This window comes from Sinocyclocheilus anshuiensis, unplaced genomic scaffold, assembly GCF_001515605.1.
Source record: "Sinocyclocheilus anshuiensis isolate Anshui unplaced genomic scaffold, SAMN03320099.WGS_v1.1 scaffold71, whole genome shotgun sequence".
NCBI lineage: Eukaryota > Metazoa > Chordata > Actinopteri > Cypriniformes > Cyprinidae > Sinocyclocheilus > Sinocyclocheilus anshuiensis.
In genome coordinates, this window is record NW_015548203.1 from 87,145 (window position 1) to 112,472 (window position 25,328).

General features: G+C 35.8%; 1 protein-coding gene across 2 annotated transcripts in view; it reads right to left on the reverse strand.

Moving 5' to 3' along the window:
* Window positions 1–8,566: 8,566 nt before the first annotated feature.
* Window positions 8,567–25,328, reverse strand: part of tafa5l (TAFA chemokine like family member 5, like) — a 49,237-nt gene continuing 32,475 nt past the window's right edge. For both annotated transcript variants that reach the window (XM_016440120.1, XM_016440119.1), the window contains 2 exons: window positions 12,985–13,032; window positions 8,567–9,537 (listed from right to left, as the gene is read on the reverse strand). In XM_016440120.1, coding sequence (XP_016295606.1) covers window positions 13,009–13,032 — 24 coding nt within the window. In that variant the 3' untranslated portion in view covers window positions 8,567–9,537; window positions 12,985–13,008. The remainder of the gene's footprint in view (window positions 9,538–12,984; window positions 13,033–25,328) is intronic.

Sequence of the window (25,328 nt, forward strand, 5' to 3'; positions counted from 1 at the left end):
CAGAATACATATAGAATCTAATCAGGTGGCCGTGACCTTCTGAAATAAGAACGCACAAGTACATAAACTATGACTTATTTGGTCCATAATTTAGCTGATGTCCGTCTCTTTGGCTCTCTCTGCTGTAATGGGAGGTGAAGTGTTAGATTCGCATTTGATTATGTATGTAAACTGTATGTGTGTGTGTGTGTGTGCCCTGCAGCCAGCTGCCCGATCTGCTGTGTACAAACGCACAGATATTTCACACAGCACGCCGTAATGAATCGATGCAACTCTGTGATTTTTTTTCTGCAAAGCCTGCTTTTTTTGCTGCCTTGTTTATGCCTGCCTGATTTTAATCACACGTCTTGTTTCATATTCACTCTCATTGGAGGCTGTTTTGCAAAGCGTTTTTACACTTTGATCCTACCCGAGCCGATGTTCCCTCCTGAATAACAATGAAGACGTATTTATTAACGAATTAAAGATTTCTTGTCAGGGATATTTGTATTTTTTAGAAAGTATATACAAATCTCTTTACACACAGTGTCTGCTTACTGTCTTTTATTCAATTTACCCAGTCAAACATGGCAAAAACTCTCTTTTCGATTATTGCGACAAATTATTATCAAAACAGAAGTCTAATTTTATCTCGGCCTCTGTGGCTGCGGCAGGATTGACATCAAAACGAAAAACAGAAGAAAAAGAGAAAAATAATCGAGCCGCGAAGTGCAATCCAATTTGGCATACCAGCACAAAGATGGCCGAGTGCCCTGGAGAAGACAAATAATATTAAACACAGCGTCAGTATTTCCAGGAAAATGCATTTTGAGAGATGTCCTAAGGCAATGCAGCCCTGTTATTGCACTAAAGTGAAGTTAGGATGCCAAAAAGTATGCTGGCTGTTTTGCAAGGGTAAACTATAAGGTAGGAAAAGAACACTTACTTCTCACGGACTCATTCTAATATCACTGAGGACTTCAAATGTTCCTGGTCTTATTGTGTATAATTAATCAGTGCACATTATACCAAAGATAAATATATTTGTTTACACAATCAAAATGTAATCATTTGCAAATTTTTTTGGCATTTCATATAGGCCAAGCAAGTAGATATTTCATCTTCGTTTCGGATAAATCATCTGCCAAAAAATATATTTGTAAATGTTTTAAATAATTTACACAGTTGATTAATGTAATAATGATTGCATTTACACAAACTGACATTACATTCAAATTGTACATTTTTGGGAATATGACCTTAGTGGTGTTAGTGGTATTTTGAAAAAAAAGAAAAAGAAAAAGAAAAAAAAATCGGAAGTTAAGAAAATTGGAAACCATAGTTTCAGGAATGTTTGCGCATTTTCAACTTATGGTTGTTTCAAGTGATGTTTCTTAGTTTGTATAACTTGTGTATCAGTTTGTTGAGCTCTGAAAAAGTTGTATAGAGTTATATAAAATGTTATAGTTATATAAGTATATACTTAACAAAATGGAAGAAACTTCCATTAAGTTTCAATTAAACACTAATCACCCTAATGGTGACAATTAAATATAACAACTTTAGCTGGTAAATATAATCAAGAACACTATATGGAGCTAAAACATCTATTCATTCTAATTAACAAATATTTGTCATTATACGTTCATATGCCTTAACAAATAAAAAAATTATTCAAAGGCATCATTCTCAAACTTTGTACGTGTTTGCTGTTTAATAATATAAGTTTAATGCTGTTAAGATGCTGTTTGATCTAAAGCAATAATAAATAATAGGTCATGCCAATAATAGCAAATAATGGCAGATCTGAAAAAGAAGTGTGACCACTGGGACAGTTGAGATGGTGTGGAAGGTAAACTTGACCTTCATCCTCCAAATCTAGACAAAAAGTCCCACACAAATCCACTGCAAACTTACATCCAAGTCAATAAATAACCAACAAATAAGATGAAGTCTCATCATACATTTGCTTCTCATAGAATATTCTGTTTCACTTGGAAACGCATAGAAGTAAAATGAGTTTTGAATGCCATTTCATATACTTTAATGCGGGGTTGTGCTTGTTTATTGCTGTGCTTTCTGAAATATGACTTGATATGCATCACAGGCCTACCTCCTCATTCAGAAAAAAGCATGTTTACACAAATACAGAGAAAAAACAAAATTTTCATATGCTACTAATTGCAGCTAAAACATGTATATTTAAAATTTCATGAAGGCGTCAGAAAATGACTACACACATATGTAGGAAGTGTCCTGAGGGCCTGGCTGTAGGCGGGTGTCGGGTCTCATTCTCTGCTCCAGTCTATGAGCAGCTCTATGAGAGTGTGTTTTCCGAGTGAATGCTCAGAGTGAGGTGGGTGAGGAGCAGATTTCTAACACTCACATGCTTATGGGCTGTAATTTTTATGGGGTTCCTTCCTCTTTATATGTCTCTTTCTTCATCCAAATAAACAACCAGGAGCTGTGGTTTTCTCTGAGGAGAGAATTTACTAACATTCACTAAAAATGAACTACACCTACTTTTAGCTTTGTTCATTGGCACACATTGTTTGCAAGGTTTTAGCACCCAATTCAAAGAAATTATGCAAACCTGTTGCTGGATTCACAAACATTCTTATAAATAAACTATTGTATTCTTATTTTTTTTAGCTAAACCAAAAAAAAAGTTAAGAATATTTTGTATTTCTAAGAAGATTTCTTATCTTGTTTTTCAAAAGATGAATTCAATATTATATTCATTAAAACTAAAACTGAAACTTAAAACTAAAACTTAAAAATTAAAATTTAAAATGAAAATGGAAAACAAAAAATAAAACTGATTGAAAATATTAATACAAATCTGGATGTTTAATATATTTTTCATTTATTTTCAAACATTAGGGATCACAACATTACAAAACTAGTCATATATAAAACATTTTATTCCATTATTTTATTCCATTTTATTACTATTCGATGTTTTTGCACACTTGTAGGCGTAGGGTTATCAACAGGAACTCAACCTATAAACCTATATGCTTCTAAGAACTTTTTTTTTTTTGCATTAATTGCAGTTAACATTCTTGAAAACTTTTCGAATTCCGCCCTTCAGCTGGAACGGGCAAGAAAGAAAGGCCACACTCATGATTGCCTGTTTTTCCACATGTGGTAATAATATGACATTAATCGCACCAAGCAAACAGCACTGAATTTTGTAAACAAGACGCAATCTATAATAAAACTAATTTACATATGAGATGTGTTTGCACTACATGCCATGCATTTAGCAGCTAATATACTAGGCTAAACTAGATAGTGGGTGGTTTGCAAAGAAGACTCAGATTTCTGCACTGAAATATTGTGTTTAGTGATTGTTTATCAAATTCACTCCTGAGAGTTTAAAATTGTGGCAGTTAGTCTTTTAGACCCCATCAACATATTCAGCCAGGACTTGCGTACATAATGAATTTTCTGTTTTATAATATAATTCAGGTAATTTTTTGTGTTGCCAGATTCCAACCAACTCGAGCAGCCATTATATCTGGGCTTTTGAGAGCAATGCAAAGCAGAACACCGCAAGTGCAAATGCATGCTGCACAGTCGGTGGTCAGTAATGCTGTACCTGGTTTCTCTAAAGGCTTTTTTCCTCCATTTCTGTCACCTTATGGAGTTTGGTTTCCTTGCCACTGTAGCCTTTGACTTGCTGATTTGGGGTCTAGTTAATAACAGCACTTAATAACAGCAATATTATTGACTGGACTGGACTGACACTATTGGATGAAAACGAAACTTGAACTAATTTAGCTGAAAAATGACACTATTGTCTTTGGTGGATCTGCTTAATAGCTGAATTAGCTGCCAAAAATAAATCTAAAAAAACAACAACAACAACAACATTGAACTGACTCGAGCTGAATAACTCCACATCTTCAGTTAAGCTGCTTAAAGCTAAATTGAAAATATTTCACAATTGCTGAACTTCACACAGTTATTGAACTGAACCGAATCAACACCGAAATGACTTGAGGTGAATAATATTGTCATGTATAGCAGAATTTGAATATTTAAAGTTTGCATTTTTGATTCTGATAATACTGTTTAAAACTGTGAAGCTGCTTTAAAACAATCTCTCTTGTACAAAAATAGAAAAATAAAGGCTACTTGACTTAATATAATTCGAACATTTTGCATTTTTATTAAAGGAATAATATTAAAGGAATAGTTCACCTAAAATGAAAGTGATCTATTAATTTACTCACTCTCAGGCCATCCAAGATAGGTGACTTTCTTTTCTTTCTTCAGCAGAACATTAAAGATGATTTTTAGCTGAATCCGTGTTTTTTGGCAGCTTCGGATATATTGAGTTCCTGTGAAGTGAAACAATCAGTCTGTGCAAGAAAAGGAACATTACTTACAGCCTTATTATCTATGATCAATAGCCTCAAGCAAACGGTCCTGGAGTAAGCTTTGTCGCATGTTGATGTATGTGGGGGAAATTACTTGTGAACTGAATCCATCGTAAAGACCTCAATTTATCATCAAGAGCAGCCGGCATTAATTTGAATCTCAAAATTGCACTTGCACTTCATGAATCACAAAGGACCATAGATTCAGCTAAAAACATCTTTAATGTTCTACTGAAGAAAGAAAGTTATCTACAGTACATCTTGGATGTCCTGAGGGTGAGTAAATTAACAGCAAATTTTCATTTCCATGCACTGCTATTAAAATGTAATTTTTGAGTGCTCAAAAAATGTTTGCATGGATTACAAAATCCTGTGCATGTAATTTTAATATCAGGATCTTAAAGACGACAAAACATGGTAATTATGCACTTGCATGCTTCATTCATTCTCACACTATCGGCTGTTTTATATCTTCTGGCCCAGACATCTTAGAGCATGATTCGTTGTAATTAAGTGTAACGATCTCTTAATCTGGGCATAAACCCCAATTACGCTTGTATTATATAAACTTAATGACAGATGCCTCAGGGTGGATAACTACCAGAAATGCCTTGGTAGAGTGAAGCAGCGCATCCTCAACTCTTTCAACATCAGCATCCCACAGAACACGCTCAAGTTCCGGTTGAGAATACACGAGAATTACATGCACTGCAGCCATATGTTGCCTTAAGTCATGAGAATGTGACAGGTGATGGCTTCCTTCATGGTTAGCACTGACGGATAGATCATACTGGTGTACTGGAGCTTGATACAGCAGGTCAACGGCAGAGATATTGCCATAATAACGCAACCTCTCAGGACCGTTCTGCACTCGTGATTTGATGTTATGGCCTTATTGATCCCATAACCACAAGCACCATTCACGATGAGCAAATATGTACATAAATGTCACCTAGGAATCACAGGAATAGATGCCAATGTGCAAGTAAAATAAAGATCGCGGGCTTTCCAGCCATTAATGTGGTTGTTCCTATTGATAAATAATAAATCACAGGTACAGTGGAGGCAGAAGCCTTGAGGTCTTGCAGGATCTCACTGGGACGTCATTTGAAATGTAAAAGAATAATGCTGTCAGAGCAGTAAACATCAACCTGTAACAACAGCACTTCAGGGATAAAGTCATAGACAACAATGCGGAGAAGCAGCGGAGTTGTGTGATTTTTGCCTGAAGCGAGGAACGTTTCATTGAAAATGGGACCACCGATGTTCTCTCTCGCTCCAGGATCACTCTGATACCGCCATGTGTTAAACACGGTGTTAAAAGACTATTAAGATTCTGAAAGAAATGATGATTGTGAAATATTATTGCAAGAAAAATGAACAAAAACAAAATATTTAGTGAAAATTTATGGAGAGCTTATATCTATTGAAGACTGCTCTCGTTTCAGTGTAAAAAATAAAGAAGGAACTAAAGTCATGAAAAATAAAAGTAGTGTTAATTCAATGAGAAATTAATTCACTATTAATGAATATATAGTTTGAATTTTGAGAATCGAAAATGTAAAACATTCTCAATTATGGCACAAAATAATTATGAGGTATAAAATCAGAAATATGAGAAGGTCAAAACAAAGTCAACATTGTGAAATGTAAAGTCATAATTATAAAAAATGAACTTGAAATATTTTAATTTTTCTGTGTGTTGTGCTGTTAAAGGCAGCAGACAGAAAAATAGAATAAATATTATTAGATAAATTATGATTATATTATTAATGTTATAAAATAAGAAGTCAATTTCACAAAAAAATATCTGGCATTGGTAAAATATTAACTATAATCAAATGAAATATTATTTAAAGGTTTAATATATCAGCTGCTTGCAAAAAAAAGGTATTTTTTACTCTGAACCAGAAACAAAATTCATCATTGACTATCCTGTGCTATGACATCAAAAGCAGCACACAGAAAAATATAATAAATAATATAATACATAATATTTCACAAGTCCATTTGACAAATAATATATGGCACTGGTAAAATATCTACTGTAATAAAAGTGCAATTGAAAGAAACACTGGTTACAATAAGATTCCATCTGTAACATTAGTTAAACTAAGAAAAATACTTCTAAAGCAGTTATTAGCTAATGTTGATTCCTACATTTACTAATACATTATTAAAATCAAAAGCTGTATATATTAGTGTTATTTAATGGAACTGAGCTAACATTGAACAGCTGTATTTTATTAACTAAGGTTAACTAAGATTAATAAATACTGTAACAAATGTATTGCTTGTTAGTTGCTGTTAGTTAATGCATTAAACATAGTTAAGAAACGGAACCTTATTTTAAAGTCTTACCAAAATATTTACTATTTGAACGTTGCTTGAATTCTAAATGGCTGTCAATGAAGAAGATACCTTTTTGCACCAGGAGGTGTAGTTGCAATGTCTACCAACAGGGGCAAACCGGACCATGCTGACCAGCCAAACCTTGACCCCTTGGATTCTCTCACCAGTGAGTGTGGATCGAGCGAGGAGCAGGAAATGGAAAACCTGGAGTGGATCTGGGACAGGTTACAGACACTTTGAGCGAGGAGGGGAAATTACTGTCACTCTACTCCACATACACGGGTAGAGAGAGAATCCATGAGAGAAAGAAAGAGAGAGAGACAGTCCTGTTATTCCTAAATAACTATACGCCATAACGAATGAACACTGAATCTCCTTGAGTTTCTCAGTAATTGGAAGCGAGCGATGTCGTGCTCTGCATATTTGCCAGAAGCATAACAGACTTTATTAGGAACCATAAAAACACCATTAAAATTCACAACTCAGGGAGCCGGGCCTAGCCCATGAGACTGATGAATTACTACTGTTCACTGAAAGTGACCATATTCTTTCGCTCTTTTATCTTACGGGACTTCGCTGCTATATGCAACCAGTTACATCCATTATATGGATTCATCTTCTCCACTGGCCACGAGGAGAACCAATTTGACAATAGATTAGTGTATTTGTGAAAAGCAGACTGCCTCAGTATTAGAGATAACAAAGAGCAAAACACACAAAAAAATATCTTTCACATACTTGAAGTCAACATGAAACAGCATTTTTTTCTTTGCACTATAAGTTCTACCATGTATTTCCGTGATGTATCGTGACGTATTTCCAAATGAAACTGAATATTCCAAGGAAATAATGTAGATTTTAGCCATTGGAATTTAACTGGATGTTGCAGTCTATTTAGAAGGATTACTCAACACCTGAAACACCACCATCATTTTTTTTATTTATTTGGAGATTTAACCAAAGAAAAGATGTTTTAGAGGTGAATTAACATGTACCAATGAATTGTGCACAATAAGAATGTTTACCAAGTCGATTAATTTAGACTTTCTGATGATATGAATCAGCATTTACAAAGTATTTAACTTAATTTTTATGCATTTCTGAGTTAAACAGAATATTGGGTAAGAAAAAAAATATATGATAGGATTATTCATCCTATTGCAATCTGATTGGATCATGCAAAAATATGATTTTATTGACTATCATTAATTTCTTCAACAACTAAAGTGTTTTTAAAAGATATGTTTTAATAAAGGAATATAAAAACAAAGATTTTTAGATTTAAACTACTGTTTAAAAGTTTGGGGGTCAGTGAGTGTTTCTTTTTTAATCTTTTACTTTAAATTTGCAAGGATGCACTAAATTGATCAAAAGTGACAGTAAAGACTTTTATATTGTTATCTAAATGCTAATTTATTTTGAACTATTTAATTGAAGTACTAAAATCCCCCCAACCAAAAAAAAAAACATCTCGGTTTTCACAAAAATATCAAACAGCACAACTGTTTTCCACACTGATTAAAAAAAAAAAGAAAAAACATCTTGAGCAGCAAATCATCATATTAAAATTATTTCCTAAGGTTCACGTTACACTTAAGACTTAAGACTAATTGTGCTGAAAATTCAGTTTTACCATCATAGGAATAAATTACGTTTTAAAATACATTCAAATACAAAAGTCATTTTAAATTGCAACAATATTTCAGTTTTTCTGTATTTTTGATCAAATAAATGCAGCCTTTGGTGAGCATGAGAGACTTCTTTCAAAAATAAAAATATTACTAACCACAAATTTTGAACGGTATAGTGATTGCACCAATGAATTATTCACAAATAAAACAGGACCATTTATTACGAAACTAAATATGCATTATGATTTCACATTGATTTTACGCAGCAAATCAGCATGGCCCCCAATATAGAGAGAGTCCCCAAAGCGTTGTGCACATTTACATGGACACACCTTTTTATTTCCTATCTAGGTCAACACTCCATCGCAAGTGTCAATTTACAGTCAAAATAAAGTATCGATAGAAATGATATATCCATTAGAGACAGACATTTAAAGCAGAGAGTGAAAGAGACGCCCCAGAGAGGAAGGGACAGATGACATCCACACATTGTTTGCTAATCTTTAAATCAGCCATGATTAGAGTTGAGGGCATCAGTGCATTGCCATTCTCAGACAGAGCTCAACAGCACACAATCCATATGGTCAAACCGCGAGAGGTCATATCTACAGGACACATCAGTCATCTGCTGCTTCTCAATTCCATAGGAAAACACGTCCTTTTACAGAGAGCCTGAGCTCTGCGGTACGTTTATAGGTCTCTGCACATCCTTGGCCTTTCATCGACGACATGTCCTTGCTCTGAAGACGCAGTTGGGGTCCTTCGAAATGGTTCTTATGCAACAGCCTCGCCGCTCTTCGCGAGGAATTTACGTAATCTTAGTCTGAAAGGTACACGAACAGTCTCCTCTGACGGTTTAACTGGATGGAAAGTGAGTGAAATGTTCTCCTAGCTAATGCATTTTGAGATCAAAACTTAAACAGTTCAATTATGTCAAGGTTTGATTGAAAATGTTGCGTGTCCCCAGCTGTGAGACGATGACGGCCGCTGGGACTCGATGACCTGCATGTAACTGTAGAGACGCTTGACTGACTGCAACCATGGTGCACGGATTCCATTTCCTGTTGGAGGGTGACAGGGAGAGGGGCAGCTGATATCTTTAGCTCCGAAATGAGAGGATGGACACAAATGTGTGGGGGCTGATGGATGATTCCTGTTTGGCGTCGCTCCTGTGAATGTCAGCAAACCTGCGCACACACAAAGAGAAAACCATCGGTGGGGACATTAGGGAAATGCATTTTGTGGCTGATCAAAGGCAAGAAAAAATGACCTGCATTACCTTTTCCTGCCTCGTCTTTTCATGTTTGTTGATGTTGTGGCTTTTTTGTTTGTGTTTACTTAGCGAATGATGATTTTTATATGACTGCTTTGAAAGGCACATGCTTTTGAAAAATGTAAATGGCAGAGGGTGAATGCCTGTGTTTTTTAGCACGAAAGCCTTAGTGAAATTATTATTTTGTTACACACAGGCCTTTCGACGTGGCTGCGTTCGTCTTGCGGCACCATTAAGTTTTTAAAGGGAGAATTATGCCACCCGTTGTCTGTCTGAGTGTTAATTTGCATTTAGAGAAATAAAATGGAATATGTAAATGTACATCGCCTGCGCACTAATCAGCATTGTTTCCTCCGAGCTGGTGTCCTGCTAAGATATTCAGTTATTTTAAATACAATCATGCTTTAGTACAGTTCTCTGCTCTGTTTTAATCAAAGTGTATAATTAAGCTCTCTTTTGTGCTTTGTTGCTGTAGTAGTTGTGATATTCTGCATAGAAAATCTCACACTCTCACTGTGCAGGGTTTGCACACTTTTTGACCAGCGAGTCGATAGACAATGATTCGCTGAAGAATCTGTGAACGGTTAAGCCAGTTCATAGAAAATACTTAATAAAAAAAAATTACAAACACTGTAAAAAAAAAAAGATTCCACGTATTGCAATTAAAACGTTCAGTTGCTGCCTTCATTTTTTAAGCATGGCTGCACAAGTCATTTCAACCTAAATTATATTAAACCGCCTTTAAAAAGTTGTATATCATATAACTTCATAAATTAAGTTAAATTTGTTAAATTAATTGGATGAGTTAAAGTAATGGCTGCCAAGTTATTTTTAAAGTGAACTTGCGTCTGAGATTTAGACTCGAGTCCCAGTTAAATTTGGAGGAAAAAAAACATACAGTATTTGAGTCTTAAAACAACAAAAGTCTACTTCTTCAACTAGAAATATTTTTCTATGTTTACATACAAGTTTCTGGTTGAATAAAAGTGTCTTCAATTTAATAAAGTGTCTGGATATTTGCCTCTTTAAGATTTAAAGACCCTGATATTCAGAAAAAGTCTGGCACTCGATAAGCATACAGCCTCTGTGACAATTTCTCCACAGAAAGGTTTTAGAAATGCACAATCATTTAATGATGTTAAACAGAAGTATAGAGGCATAAAAGGATATGGTTTAGAGGAAAAGAAAAACCTGGCTACCATAGTTACCTATTCATTTACGGTGGGTAAAACACTGAAAAATATCCTAATGAGCAGGCATTTACAACTGAAAAAAGTTCTAAAAGTTCAGAAAAGTTAGGTGAACAATCCCACCCTTGGCAACTTATATAATACATAATGAAAATATACTCTTACTGTAAGTGCACAGTATAAAGGATTTTTTCATTTAAGTAGAACATCATATATTTTTCTTTTAGACAAGTTTGACTTAATAAACAAATTCTAGAAAATGACTTGAGAATTAGATTCTGCATCAGCAATTTGTGTGATCACTATAGTTTACAAGCAATTTTTACAGTACACATCATTAATACTGAAGACACTTTTATGCATTTAGCAGATGCTTTTATCCAATGTGGCTTACATTGAATGAATGCATTCCAGATACTGCATACATATAATAAATTCACACAATGTCTGGGAAACGAACCCATGACCCTGGCATTGCAAGTGCCATGTTTTAGCTAAAGAAAAGTTTATGGAAGAGCATAAAAAATTAATTCACTCTAAAGTTTTTTTTACATTTTTCATGATTTTACTATCTATAGAAAACATAAATGTTAAAATCTCCAAACATTTTCTGAAACTGGGCTGTGATACTTTTTTGAACAATTAAAGTATTATTTTTTAAGACAGTTAAACATCATTATATAGGATAAATCTCTTTTCCAAAAATAATTTTCATAAAGGGAACAGGCTTTTAGTGTTTAGCGTGCCAACTGCGTATTCATCTCCACTAAGCTAAGTATTCAGTCAATTATCAAAACACAATAACATCAGCCATAATTAAATAGGTGAATTGAAAACATTATGCAATTATCTGATTTTTTACAGCAGTAAATTTGGGAACCCTTGAGTTAGAGAAAAAACTATTGGGATTTGTAAATCAGACATTCCCCCCAAATTACTCGAATACATTTTTAATGCACGTCAATGTAATCAGAACACAATTTCGTACATTCCAGTTCCTCTCCAAGTAAATATTTATGGCGATCCCTCTTTGCCGTTTCTCCATCTCTCCGTGATTGCCTACGATACACGCGCCGTTCTTTTGAGGGTAGAGGATGCAACATGCTGGAAATGTTGATAACACTGGCATGAACCAGAACCGCCATACAGAATTTCATTTCCTAGAACCACCGCGGAGCCACAAAGCCTACAATGCTCCCCAGAAGTCTTACACAACAGCTTCCCTCTGAGATGTTCCTTAAGTGCTCACTCTGGACACTTTTATAATGGAGCTTTTCAATAAAAAGTCTTCCCTCATGACTAGCTTTTTTAATAAAGTGCTTTTTAAAGAAATAAAGGCATGTGCAACTCAAATATAGCTCTGACTGTTGGAATAACACTGACGTGAAAAGGCATTGTTTCCCAAAGGACACTTTTCAATACAGGAAAAATGATGTTGGTGGCAGTTTTAGAACAATATTCAGCATATTATTTTGCCATGTAATGAAAAGACCGGAAAGCTATTGCTGAGAAACCGACAGGTGCTAATTGCCTCAAGGATTAACATACATTTATGCAAATTCCTGTATGCATATTATCCTTCTGCACTGCAAAACTACAGTCTTTCCCAAGCCATGTACACTCACTGGGAATCGCTAGAAGCATGACGGAAAGACAAACAACAGCTGGCATGTAAATATATCTTGTTAAATATAACCGTATCTCCTTCTTTGCTACCATCGCGCCATCTGCAATCATTACTGAGGCAGAACACGAGGGATTTTGGGTTTCAGCTCACGTCCCGCAACATCATCTTCTCCCTTCATCTCTTGATCCGCGGCAAAACCGGCGCCCCCAGCTGCCCTCTAATCCAGCTTTAGCCCTTCCACTGATCAGGTGCGTCACTCTTAACACAACTTCATCAGCACCGGCGGGGCACAATTGGCCGGATAAATGATAAGATTTCCACTCGATTTCTGCTCTGCCTTATTTCACCTCTGTACCTGTGCTCTGTATCTGTCATGTTGCTTTAAAGCCAACGCTGTGATAGCACTCTTGTCGGTCGCCGCGTTTTGCTTTTTTCTCGCTGGACGAGCACCGTCTTTGCAAATTAGATTTAGAGACAATGATGGCTTACTAAGGAAAAGCAAACAGAGCAAGATAAGAGATAATCTTACTGAAGCACCACTCACCTCCTCACGGCAATCTGAAGTCCTTTAGGATGGCTCCTTGGGCAGAGGCTGTAAAAAAAGAGAAAAGAAATAGTGGTCAGATATTTCATTAGACTTGTGTTATATAACGAAATTCTACTAAATAACATGAAAAATAAATCCCTTGACTTTACAGTCATGCAAAAGATTTCAAACGGTTGAGAAACACTATAAAAAACATCATTCTATAACCTAACAGTTTATTAAATAATATGAAATAGATTCAACTATAAACTATAACTACGTTTTGCACATTTTTTGTCCATTTTTATTTGTCAATAACCTGAAACAACATTTTTTTTTGTCAAAATACAGAAGTATTGCAATGCAAAACACTAAACTAAGACTAAGAGATTGTGTGGAAAATGTTCCCAAGGTTAAAGTTCAGAGTAAAGAGGCCGTTTAAATGTGCAAATTGTGATTTTCCACCATTTTTAAAAAAAATGATGATTAATTGAAACATGTTGGTTCCTTTAATTGTTTATTATTTTTGTATTAATTTATTATGTTATTGAGACTGATCAGTGGTACGTGTTTTGAGATTATAGGTAAAGCAAATTTATATAGCACATTTCATACACAGTGGTAATTCAAAGTGTTTTGCAGGGAAAAAAAAAAAAAAAATAGTAATCTTAAAAAGTTTCACAAGAAATACAAATAAAAAAACAACAATAAATGTAAGTAGTAAACATTGGAAAGAGAATAAATTAGTTAAAATGAAATAAGATTATACATTAAAATGAATTTGAGAAAAATAAAAGAATAAAACGAACAAATAAAAGGAAAAGAGGATAAAAATCCTTCCGTAAAATAAAATAATAAAATAAAAAAAATTAAAAACGAGTTGTCCTTTATGATTAGTATCAATCTCAACATGTTAAAGTGCCCCTATTACGGAATTTTGAAAATTACCTTTCATGCAGTGTGTAATACAGCTCTAAGTGAATGAAAACATCCTGCAAAGTTTTAAATCTGAAAGTGCACCGTGTATAAAGTTATTGTCTCTCAAAAGAGAGAGTCGACTCTGAATCATTAAAACAAGTCGTTTTTAAAACGAATCCCAAGCCGTTTCATGTTGACGTCAACATGAAACATTAGCATATTGGACCGCCCACTTGTTGCGCGTGCAGACCCGGGAAAACTTGGTCTGAATGAAAATGCAAATTCATTCTTTGCCACTAGGTGCCGCTTTTGGAGCCGTAAAAATATCGGTTTCCCTGGCAGTGGCGTGTCCACAAGGGTGGCACGGGGTGGCAACTGCCACCCTTAAAATGAGCTTTGCCACCCCAGTTGCCACCCCAAAGCAGCGTATGGGATCGAAGTGCATTGAGAGTGGAGCAGCGCGATTTTAACTGAAGCGGGGATCTTTTGAAAGTCGGAGAATTCTGGTTTTCGCACTTCAAAAAGCTGCAATGACAGATTTAACTTTTAATTCTGCAGATTAGGGGTTTGGAAAAATGAATCGTTGAGCGAGTCGTTGAGCAAGTAAGATAAAAATAATTGCATATTATAAGACAATGAGTGTGACCTTGCATGCATGTCAACCTGTTGTTGGGGACTCCCAAAACCAAAATATAAACCTTTCATAACCCATAATAGGGGTACTTTAATAAATAAATCAACATAATTAATACATTTAGCTGAAGTCAGAAAATCTATGTTTGAGTATGACCCACAAAAGACCATCCTAAATTAAATAAATGAATAAATAATAGTTCCTACTAAAAGATACAGTATGGTTAATAGTGTGTCTGTTTTAGTTAGTCACTGCCCAGCACTGCTTGTCCTCTGCTGTCTGGTTTATATTCTCAAAGCTCCTCAAATTAGCCAGCCCTGTATTCTGCACTTCACAGGGCTTTTTTTGAAGTCTTTACTTTCAGATCAAGTTGAAGAAACTTCCAACTTTCCACGTGCTCGTTCAATGTTTATAAAAACCTCTTAACCCTTCAAGACTTTGAGTCCTTCATTGGCAAGCTCGTGGTTCTTGGACTCGCTACACTCATTGGCATGCAGAAGGCTCTCTAAGCTGCTCGTTGGCACCCGTGCTGATTGGCTCGTCACCGTGTCATTCACAATGGTGTTGACAGTGCCCATGATTCTATGGGTAGAGCTGCTTTCTCCAATGCCCGCCTGCCCGTATGCCTCTCCGCCCTGGAAGTCTGGCGCTATCTGTGAAACCCTTCACGCAGTGCATCTGATCTGCTGCACCTCTCCTCAAACATGTCATCTAAATGCTAAGCACTCATGCTGCATTGTTAAATGAAAACAACAAGAACAGCGAAAGCAAACAAGACAATCCTGCAACTAGCTGCAAGCTTTTTGATTTGATTTTTTCCAATTTCTCTTTTTCAAGATCCTAGACACATTCTTCTCTCTCCTGGAGATGTGAGGGGAATTCTGAGAGCGTTGTCACGTAAGCTCTGTGTGCGCTACTGTATATGGTTTTTGCCACAGTTTTGCAGTCTGAGACAAACTTTGGGAATTATCTTTAATTTGCTTGCTGTGACATGATTGACAGTGGGTTAATTGCCTTGGCGATGAATCTCAGCCCCAGATGAAGTGTCTGAAAGTTTGAGCCACAGTCCTCCAGTGTTTGTTGAAGAACTAAAAAGTGCAATTGGTAGAATTAGCCTGTCTGCATGATATGCAAGATAAATACTTTGTTCATTAAGATCCCTACAGGACATTACGATTATGCTTTTTTAATTTATTATTTTGTAATGCATTTGTTTTTACAATAATACTTCCATAATTTATTGTTTTTTTATGCATTTGTCAGTTAATTTTGTTTATTGTTCTGCAACGGTTGTGTTTCCTCTTTATAATATTGTTCTGAAGCTCAAATAAATAATAAAACAAAAAGAAATTACCTTGGTTACTCCACAAAATCCCTTTTTTCGGCCAGCCACATTAGACTCCCAACAGTCCAATTTCATTTTTTTCCATGCAGAACATTGCCAACAAATGCTAATTTGGCTCTATGGCTGATACAATAGAGTGCAACAGTGCCTGTCCACTTTTTCAGCAGCCTAGGTTTAGGAACTATTCTTTCCCATTAATTTTTCCCTTTGGGTCTTCTTTTGAGAACTATAAACCAAACCAACCAGCTAGGAAGAGAATCACAACATTAGACATTTTGGAAACACTTTAGATTAGGGAACACATATTAACTAAGAGTTTTCCCTCAATAACCTCCTAATTTGCTGTGTGTTTATAGTAAGTACGGTAGTTGTTTGTGGTAGTTTTTTTTTTATCGTTAATGGATCTAGAATATGGTCATTATAGAATATAGCACTAATATGTGCTTTATAAATAATAAACAGCCAATATGCTAGTAATAAGGAACTAGTTAACTAGCGTTCTCTAATCAACAGTGTTACCCAAATTTGGATTTGAAACAAAAATATATTTGTAAATATTGTGAACTTAATTGTTTATTGAGGGAAATAACTACAAAGCCATGCAACATTGCGAATGACAAACTAAAAACAGTGGAGAAATACAAAACTATTTATTTAAAGATGATGATAACAGAGCCCACATATGTTGAGTCTATTGCAAAATATGCATATTATGCATACAAATATTCAAAACATTTTAGAGCGTAAGGAAAGTGACTCTATTGCAGTGTTCTAAATTGAATACTTCCCTACTATACTGTATATTATGCCAAAAGAATAGTGTGTCTAAATACATAGTATTCATAAAATGGTGGGAGGTTCTTTTGGCTCAGCTTGCTGGTTGAGATACTCTGATTGGTAGAGATTCTCTGCAGAATCATGGGTAATGTAGTTTTTCACTTGGAATTCTATACATTTATTTAAGAATAATAAGTTGAATTAATGCAGGCTGTTGGTTTTAACAAAAGCAAATACCATCTACTGACAACCTTGTAACTCAAAGTAGGTCTGTCTTTAAAGGTTTATAAGTTACAGTTCACAATCAATTCCGCTACGGAGAAAAGCAATGGGATTTTTACTTATGAAACACAATTTTTGCACTTTTAAAAATTTAAACCTCTTGTCGATGCTGTCAGTCGTGACCAAAATCTGATCTCACTGGTGTCATATCATACTATCTAAACATGAATGCGACGATCATAAAGTACAGAAAACAAAATCACACCACGTTATGCTTATTGGTTCAGGGATGGCTTGCTTCTAACAGAAAAATCGCTAAGAAAAGCAACCATGACCGCACAGGCCTGCTTCTTACGGCTGAGTTTCTCTAGTGCTTTATGCACAACTTGATATTGATTTGGTGACACCAACTCTAAGGAAAAACTGCTGAGGCAGCCATTGTAGGAGGCACTATTAACTGTTCATGCTAATTAATGGTCTAAAAAGGTGAATGCGGTCTCCTGTGGTAAAGTAGGAAGGAGGCAGAATGAGAGTGAGTGAGCGAGGGAGCGACAGGGACGTGGAGACATTTCTTGTGTTTGCAAACAATCGGCTGAAACAGCTCCTCTGTTAGCGCGTTACCACAGGGGACTGTGTGCCGCCACAGTACTGTGAATGTCGTAGGGCATTAGTCTGCAAGAGGAAGATGAAGAGTATGTAAACTTGCCTCCTAGCAGAGAGGCCCAGATTACAAATGAGTACTTTGCTAATTGAGCGGATTAGCTATCATTAGCGCAAATGATGCTACTGCTCCAGGTGCTAGCATCGCAGGAGGTAAAAAGTGCTTAACGGAAACAATATTATTAACAGCAACACTATTTACTCTCTCAAAGAGTAAATACAGCTCTGTTATCTTTTACAAACTGCCCCAATCCCATCCTGGCAAAAAATACGCTAGCGATGGAACTAGATGGAATAGATAACTGAAGGAAACGACAAGGCATGTTTCACACATTCTGTTGCACATATTTCTTTCTGCCCCCATAATAAGAGTTTACAGCCAGTTTAAATTAATATTACATTTTTTATTTTATTGTTAAATTAATGCTTTTATTAAGCAAGGATGCATTACACTGATCAAAAGTGACAGTAAAGACATTTATAGTGATATAAAAGATTTTGATTTCAAATCAAATTGTTCTTTTGATTCATCGAAGAATCCTGAAAAAAATGCATCTTTATTTCAACTAAAATATTAAGTGGTACAACTGTTTTTAACATTGATCATGAGAAATGCATCTTGAGCAGCAAATCAGCATATTAGAATGATTTTCTAAAGGACCATGTGACACTGAAGAATAATGCTGAAAATTCAGCTTTGCATCACAGGAATAAATTTCATTGCAAAATATATTAAAATAGAAAACAGTTAATTTAATTTGTAATAATATTTCACAATATTACTGTTTGCACTGTATTTGTACTGATCAAATAAACGCAGCCTTAGTGATCACAAGAGCCTTCTTTCAAAAACATAAAACAATTACAGACTTTTGAATGGCCCTGTATAGAAAACATATAAATTCCTTACAAAATGTTAATCATACAATTACTTCTTATAGCAATAGTTCAACATAAAGTGAAAATTCTGTAATCTTTCTATAATCGTTCTAAACCGGCATGACCTTCTTTCTTCTGAAGGACACAAAAGAAGAAATTTATTTTTGTTTCGACCCCATACAATGAACATCAACAGGGTTCTGACTGACTTTCACTGTATGGACAAAAACCCATACTTTTTCAATATATCTTTCTACGGGTCATGCAGGTCTGAAACAACATGTGTGTGAGTAAATAATGACATAATTTCCATTTTTGGTTAATCTAGTACTTTAAAAAATGTAAAAAATATAACAACGATCAGATTAGTATTGTATAATGTAAAAATGCTAATGTGGTGACACATAAGGCTCAATTAGATAATTCATTAGGTATTATGAACTAATAATGAGCAACATTTTCATTTCATTCACTGCCTTTATTAATCTAGGCATTATTTTAATTCCCAAACATACTATTGTGCATTCAAAATACATGCACTTATGTTTATATATGCAATTTACCACGCGATAGCACAATGCTAGGCATTGCAATTGAATTTCTCTGCAGTTCTACTGTACATATGCTCCTCAGACACTTGATGTGTGAGACAAGCCTAAGGAAGGCATTTGGAAGAGTGCGGCCGTTCAACCTCATGCCGTTTAGGCAGGGATTAGTGATTTTGTAACCGTGGGAGACATGCATTAACACACTCACGTTAGTCTCTATTTCCACGGTAACAGCAGGCACGGCTATACGAATTAAAAGCGATACGCGCCCTTTTGCGGGAGGTGGCGAGGGCCGTTTCTCCGACTGGCCTCGGCTGGATTTTGAATTTAAGGATTCATTAATCTCCTCCAGTGGCTGCGAGAGGAGCAATTAAGGCAATTATAAATCACTGGCAAACTGCAGGGACGAACCTGATGGGTAATATAGCGTATATTGATGGAGTAGCCTTTGAAAATGACTGCTAAACGCGAGTCAGCGAATAGCTAGGAGACATTTCTCAGGCTTTATCAAGCATCTCAATGAAATTAATTTCAAAAGAAGCTAGATGGTGCGATATGCGCTTTTCAAGCCGCCTGTGGGAGCCCAGGTCACAATGGAGTGAGAGTGTTTCTCTGGCTTTCATGTGTTTTTTCTTTTGTTCTCTGCTCGATGCAGAGCTCCCATGACAAAGAGTGTTAATAGAATGAATAAAGAAATGAATAAATTAACAGATTCATATACATGCATGAACTATAAAGAGTCTTTAAAGAAAAAAAAATCTAGATTCCCATCGCAGCTGCATTCGTTCATCTCTTGGTATTCGAATTCTTTGAAATATCACGGTCTCAATCACTACAAATGCATTATTGAGAGCACCTTCTTTGGAAGATGTTTCAAATCAATTTTTCATCCTGTTGGTTATCCTGTAGTAGAAGAGCGTAGTCTCTAGTCACGGTATGCTAATACGTCTTCAAAAAAAAAAATCCAAAACGGTAGCGGGGGCCTCAAAGAAGAAGGACAATATGAGACATACTCTGATCACGGCCTGATAGACCCGCAGCAAACATCTCCGAAATATTCCTCAGAGAAATGTGAAGCGCTGCATGTGGGATGCAAAAACGATAGTTCAAAGAAACCCTGGCAATCCTTCAGATGGAAAATGGCCTAAACGTGGTCTAAGTGACGGGGCGGATGGCTGAGAGGGGCTTCTAACGCGAAAGAGAGGACGCCAAAAACATAAAAGAATCATTTCAAGAGGGAGAGGCGGCAGAGGAGGAGAGTTTTATGAAATCAAGAAACGATGCGTGCTAAGAAAACTCAAAGAACAGAACGCGTGTTTAATTCACTTAAACCTTAACAAGGCAATCTGTATCTGTCAACAAACAGAAATGGCACATTTAGATGTAATTGCCAGTGTTGTGCTGCGCTCATTCTCTCAGCTCAGAAATAAACGGAAACATTTTGATATTGATTAGAGGCAGCTTTGATAAGGCAATTACTCGTAACAATCTCTTGAGCACCAAATACATAATTTAAACGCATGGATGTGTTCAGAGCTTTTCAATCAAACCTGTGTTTTGACAATGCAGATATACGCTTTTTGTCCTGATATACAAAGTTTGTATGATTTATTTGACTTAATGAGTGACTTGACAAGAATTTAAATATCTGTTAAAGCAACAATTAATATATTTAGGGCTTGTATTTGACATTCAAAGCATTTTATCAATAACAATCAAAATATATTGCATTACGTCTCCAACCTTGGCAGGTTTTCCATGTGATTTATGTATAAAGAAGTGAAAAAAATCTGCCAGTGCAGTAAGACAAAGTTATATTAAACATACAAGTCTTGCTTATTTTTGTTGTTTTTTTTAGATATTTTAAGAAATTTCTCAGTGTTTTCCCATGAATTTGAAATCAATGGTAACCAAAAATGGTTACCAAAATTCTTCATTCTTCTTTTGTGTTCCACAAAAGAAAATATGTACAACAGATTTGGAACAAGATGAGATAACTATTGCTTTATTTTTCCTGGAAAAATCATCTTATTTAGAAATTTCATGTTACAAATGTCTCACTATAAACATTTATGACTTGTGGATTTCTATTTTAGTAACTCGAAAGAGAGATAACTCAAATAGCAACTGAACTTTTCATAATGCTTACTTCAAAATCCTGCATAATGGATTATCTTTATATAATAAGGTAGATAATAATAATATACAGTAAAACACCCTTTGTTCTTGTAAAAATGCCTGAGACTGCATAAAGAACACTGATAATCATCATCATTTTAAGACTTAATGAGATTTAATTCCCAAGAATTGTATGTCATCTCAAGCAAGTTTGAGAAAAAATGAAAAGAAAAAGTATAGTCTCTCATCAGTTTGGTTTGTAAAGCTCTTTTTCTGTGACTTTTTGAAGTGCTGTTTGAGGTTTGTTGACAAAGAATCATGAGCTTTCAGTTAATTATTCAGTGATTATGCACAACTGAACAGGTGCAAAACTAAAACAACAATAACAACAACAACAAAAAAAACCAAAACCAAAAAAATTAGCCTTTCATCACAAGGGCCGAATGCAAAACAATCAAGCTAACAATAAAAAATTTGATTTGTGAATATAATTATATCATAAGAAACAAAACCGTATCAGTGCAAGGCTTTATAAAATCACAGTCTGCAATGACAGATAACAAGTTAGATAGATTTCCTAGCATCACTCCGCTGAGAGTAAGGGTGTTTTCTTTTTTGCTAACACCTTGCCACTTCAATTACAAAAAACACCCCACGCTGGCACTCGACTAATGTATTTCTCTCAATTATGAATAAAGGCACACACCGCTGTGTCACACAGGCCCCTTTGAGGACCCACGGAGCTGAATTTGGATGCCCTCCTCCCTACGGATGAGGCGAAGCGGAATCAAATCAGGCGACCCGCTGCGCCACGCGCTCCGCTTCATAAATGTATTCAATAAAAAGAAGAGGGGGGAGGTTGAAAAGGGTACAGACTCTCAAAGGATTGCCAATTCTCCAGTGTGTCAGATATTTAGTGGCCTCTAACAGTGCAGGCGTGAGCAAACGGAGGCGGACGTGAGCGGAAAGCGAGTAGGAGGAACGGGGGAGACGGCTCGTGGATGAGACGCCGTGTTTGCTCTGACCCTGTCGCAGCCGATCTCACCAAGACGGCCCCTTCCCTAGATACAACGGCTGGCTGAAAACTATCGCCTCATTCCTCCGCACCGCTCCGTCGCTCGTTCCCTCCTTCATCCTGTCTCTGGGTAATGATGACTGTGCAGTGACAATGCTATTACCCACAAGAAACCGAGGGGAGGTAGAGATTAAGACAGAGAGAGACGCGCCGTCAAAAAGGAAGAAGAAAAAAAATCACAGACAGAGAAGCTTGCACATTTGGAGGGGAATTCACTTTCTTTTTGGTGTTCACTAAAATATTAATTTCTTTCAATATAATTGTATAGCTTATAATAATACAATTTGTTTCAAAGCAGCATTACAGAAACTAGAAAAATAAAGAAGATGAAAGAACAGGAAAATAATGCCTCAGTGAACAAGCCTAAGGCAATGGCAGCCAGAAAAAACTTTGTAGAATAAGGGTTCACGTTATAAACCAGCTGGGGAAACTGCAATGTAAAATTGTCTGGATTTTGCAGAAAATACCATTTTAAGAAACCATGTGATTGCAGCAAGCAATTTACTCTTAATTCTACGTTTGCACATCAGGGTTGTGCAACATTGAAAGCTGAATTGGGAACGTCTTTTTAATTCCAGTTAAATTACTGAATTTGAATTAAAGTTGAAGTACCAAACACAATGCAGAATTGCAATATGAATTTAAATAGTAGATTAAAATGAACCCAAACTCATAACTTGTTTCACTGAAAACGCACTGTTTGAATTTAAAAAGTTTGAAGGTTTAAAAGTCTTACAAACAGAATGATAAAACAATAGACAGAAGGATCGATAGAAGGATAGATAGAATGCTAAATAGAAATAAATGAATATAGATGAAATAGATGATAAATGAAATATATTTTTATTTACTGTAGTTTAGATATTTATTATTTAATAAATAATTTCATAAATGCATTTTATTTAAATTTATTAAATAACATTTGATGCAATTAATAAATGAATTACCTGTGTTGAATTTCTTTAAAGTGCAATTCAGAAATTCCTCTTCCTGTCAAATTTCACTTCCCGTGGCATCAATTTAAATCAATCGAAATAGCTATTTGGCTTTTTGTCCGAAAAATTATGTCAGAGGAAGGTATGTAGATCAAAGACTATTTTGTTCTTGTTGTAATAAAATGCACTATTCACAATAGACCGGGAACATGCATTAAAAATCTGAAGTATGGAAATTCTGTCATGATTTGTCTCAAGTCATTCCAAACCTGTGTGACCTACATTCTTCTATGAAACACAAAAGAATATTTTGAGAAATGTGTTTTCCCCTTCATTCAACGGAAGTCAAAGGTAAATTTTTGGTTACCAGCATTCTTCAAAATATCTTCTTTACAGGTTTGGAAGGACATGAGGGTGAGTAAATGATGACAGATGTTTTTATCCTTAATAAAGTAAACAGGTTTGATTTTAATTGCATGTTATCTTTAACCAAATCTACGCTCATACAGAGAAAACCACATGTCGAGAAAACATCCGTGAAGGCCTCTAATGACTCTTCCTTGGGAACTTCCTGGTTCCTGCAAGAGCATTATGTTTTCACAGGCACTATAAATGACATGACAGCATGACTCAGTGGTTTGTAACCGGACAGAGTTCACAAGCGGCCCACCCACTCAAGCCCTTCTCCCCAGCTATGCTAAGTATTCGCACTCTTGTTCTCTTTGATTCCTATTCATATCCATCTCTGTGAATACCTCTACAGCGCATGACATGCCAAAGCAGTGGGCTCTCGAGACTATGGCAAATTTGAACCTCTCAGCAGTTCACTAGTGAAGACAAATGGCCAGCGTGTTTAGGGGCCCTCGTGAGTGATCTGTATCAGACTACATAAAAAGCATATAAATATCTGTTGTCACTTAGTTTAGTTTTATGACCAAAACCCTGTATTATGTTTTATTGTCCTATGAAACATAAAGTACAATGATTATTGAGGGGGAGAAAGCCTGATAAAAGCCTGATGTAGAATATTTGATACGTTTTACTGGGCCCTATTTTAACGATCTAAGCGCATGGTCTAAAGCGCACGGCGCAAGTGCACTTATGGAGACAAGCAACCAATTTCCTACATAGCTGTGCTAGTTTCATTTTTCTCAAACCACTTCATGGTCTTTTTCTTCTCACATAATAAAATAATAAAACTCAAATCAATATTTCATGTCCCCTTATTTATTTATTTGGTAAGCAGGCATGTAATAAGTGAAATAATTTACAGTCAGCTGGTCTTCAGCACAAACTAAACTCCTTTAGGGTGATACAAGACCCCATGACAATGTCCTGACCACACTATTGAAGATTGGTTTGTGTATTTTGAGTCAATCTTCTGTACATCTCATTTGCTTCATTACTATCTATGCCTGTTATGTCAAATAACAGTCAGAAAAAACTGTTTGCATATGTGTTTTATGTTTTGTATCATATTTGGTACATCAGGCGTTATAACTCACATAGTTAAGGAGATCGTACTTGAGGAGGAAAAAACACCTCAAATTTAGGCCCAAAATGAGCAAAAATATGAAATTTGGTGCTGTTGCTGATATTTATATGGCCAAAATTTAAGACTAAACTCTGACTGGTTGTAGTGTAAATCAATGAGATTTTATAACTGTATACAGCAGACTACATAAAAAGCATATAAATATCTGTTGTCACTTAGTTTAGTTTTATGACCAAAACCCTGTATTATGTTTTATTGTCCTATGAAACATAAAGTACAATGATTATTGAGGGGGAAAAAAGCCTGATAAAAGCCTGATGTAGAATATTTGATACGTTTTACTTGGCCCTATTTTAACGATCTAAGCGCATGGTCTAAAGCGCACGGCGCAAGTGCACTTATGGCGTGTCCAAATCCACTTTTGCTAGTTTAACGACGGGAAAAACGGTCGGCGCGCCCGGCGCATGGCCTAAAAGGGTTGTCCCTATTCTCTTAATGAGTAATGGGTGTGTTTTGGGCATAACATGCAATAAACCAATCAGAGTCTCATCTCCCATTCCCTTTAAGAGCAGTTGTCATGCGCCATGGCGGATTCTCTATTTCCACGGTGGAATTTGCAAGAGCAAAGACTGAACTCGTCTCCAGAGAGGAAACGGAGATGCTTGTGCGCAAGCAAATAGGTAGCCTAATTCTGATACATGCATCTGACTATCCATTAAGACATGTAGGCATTTTTATATTTATAGCCTACACAAT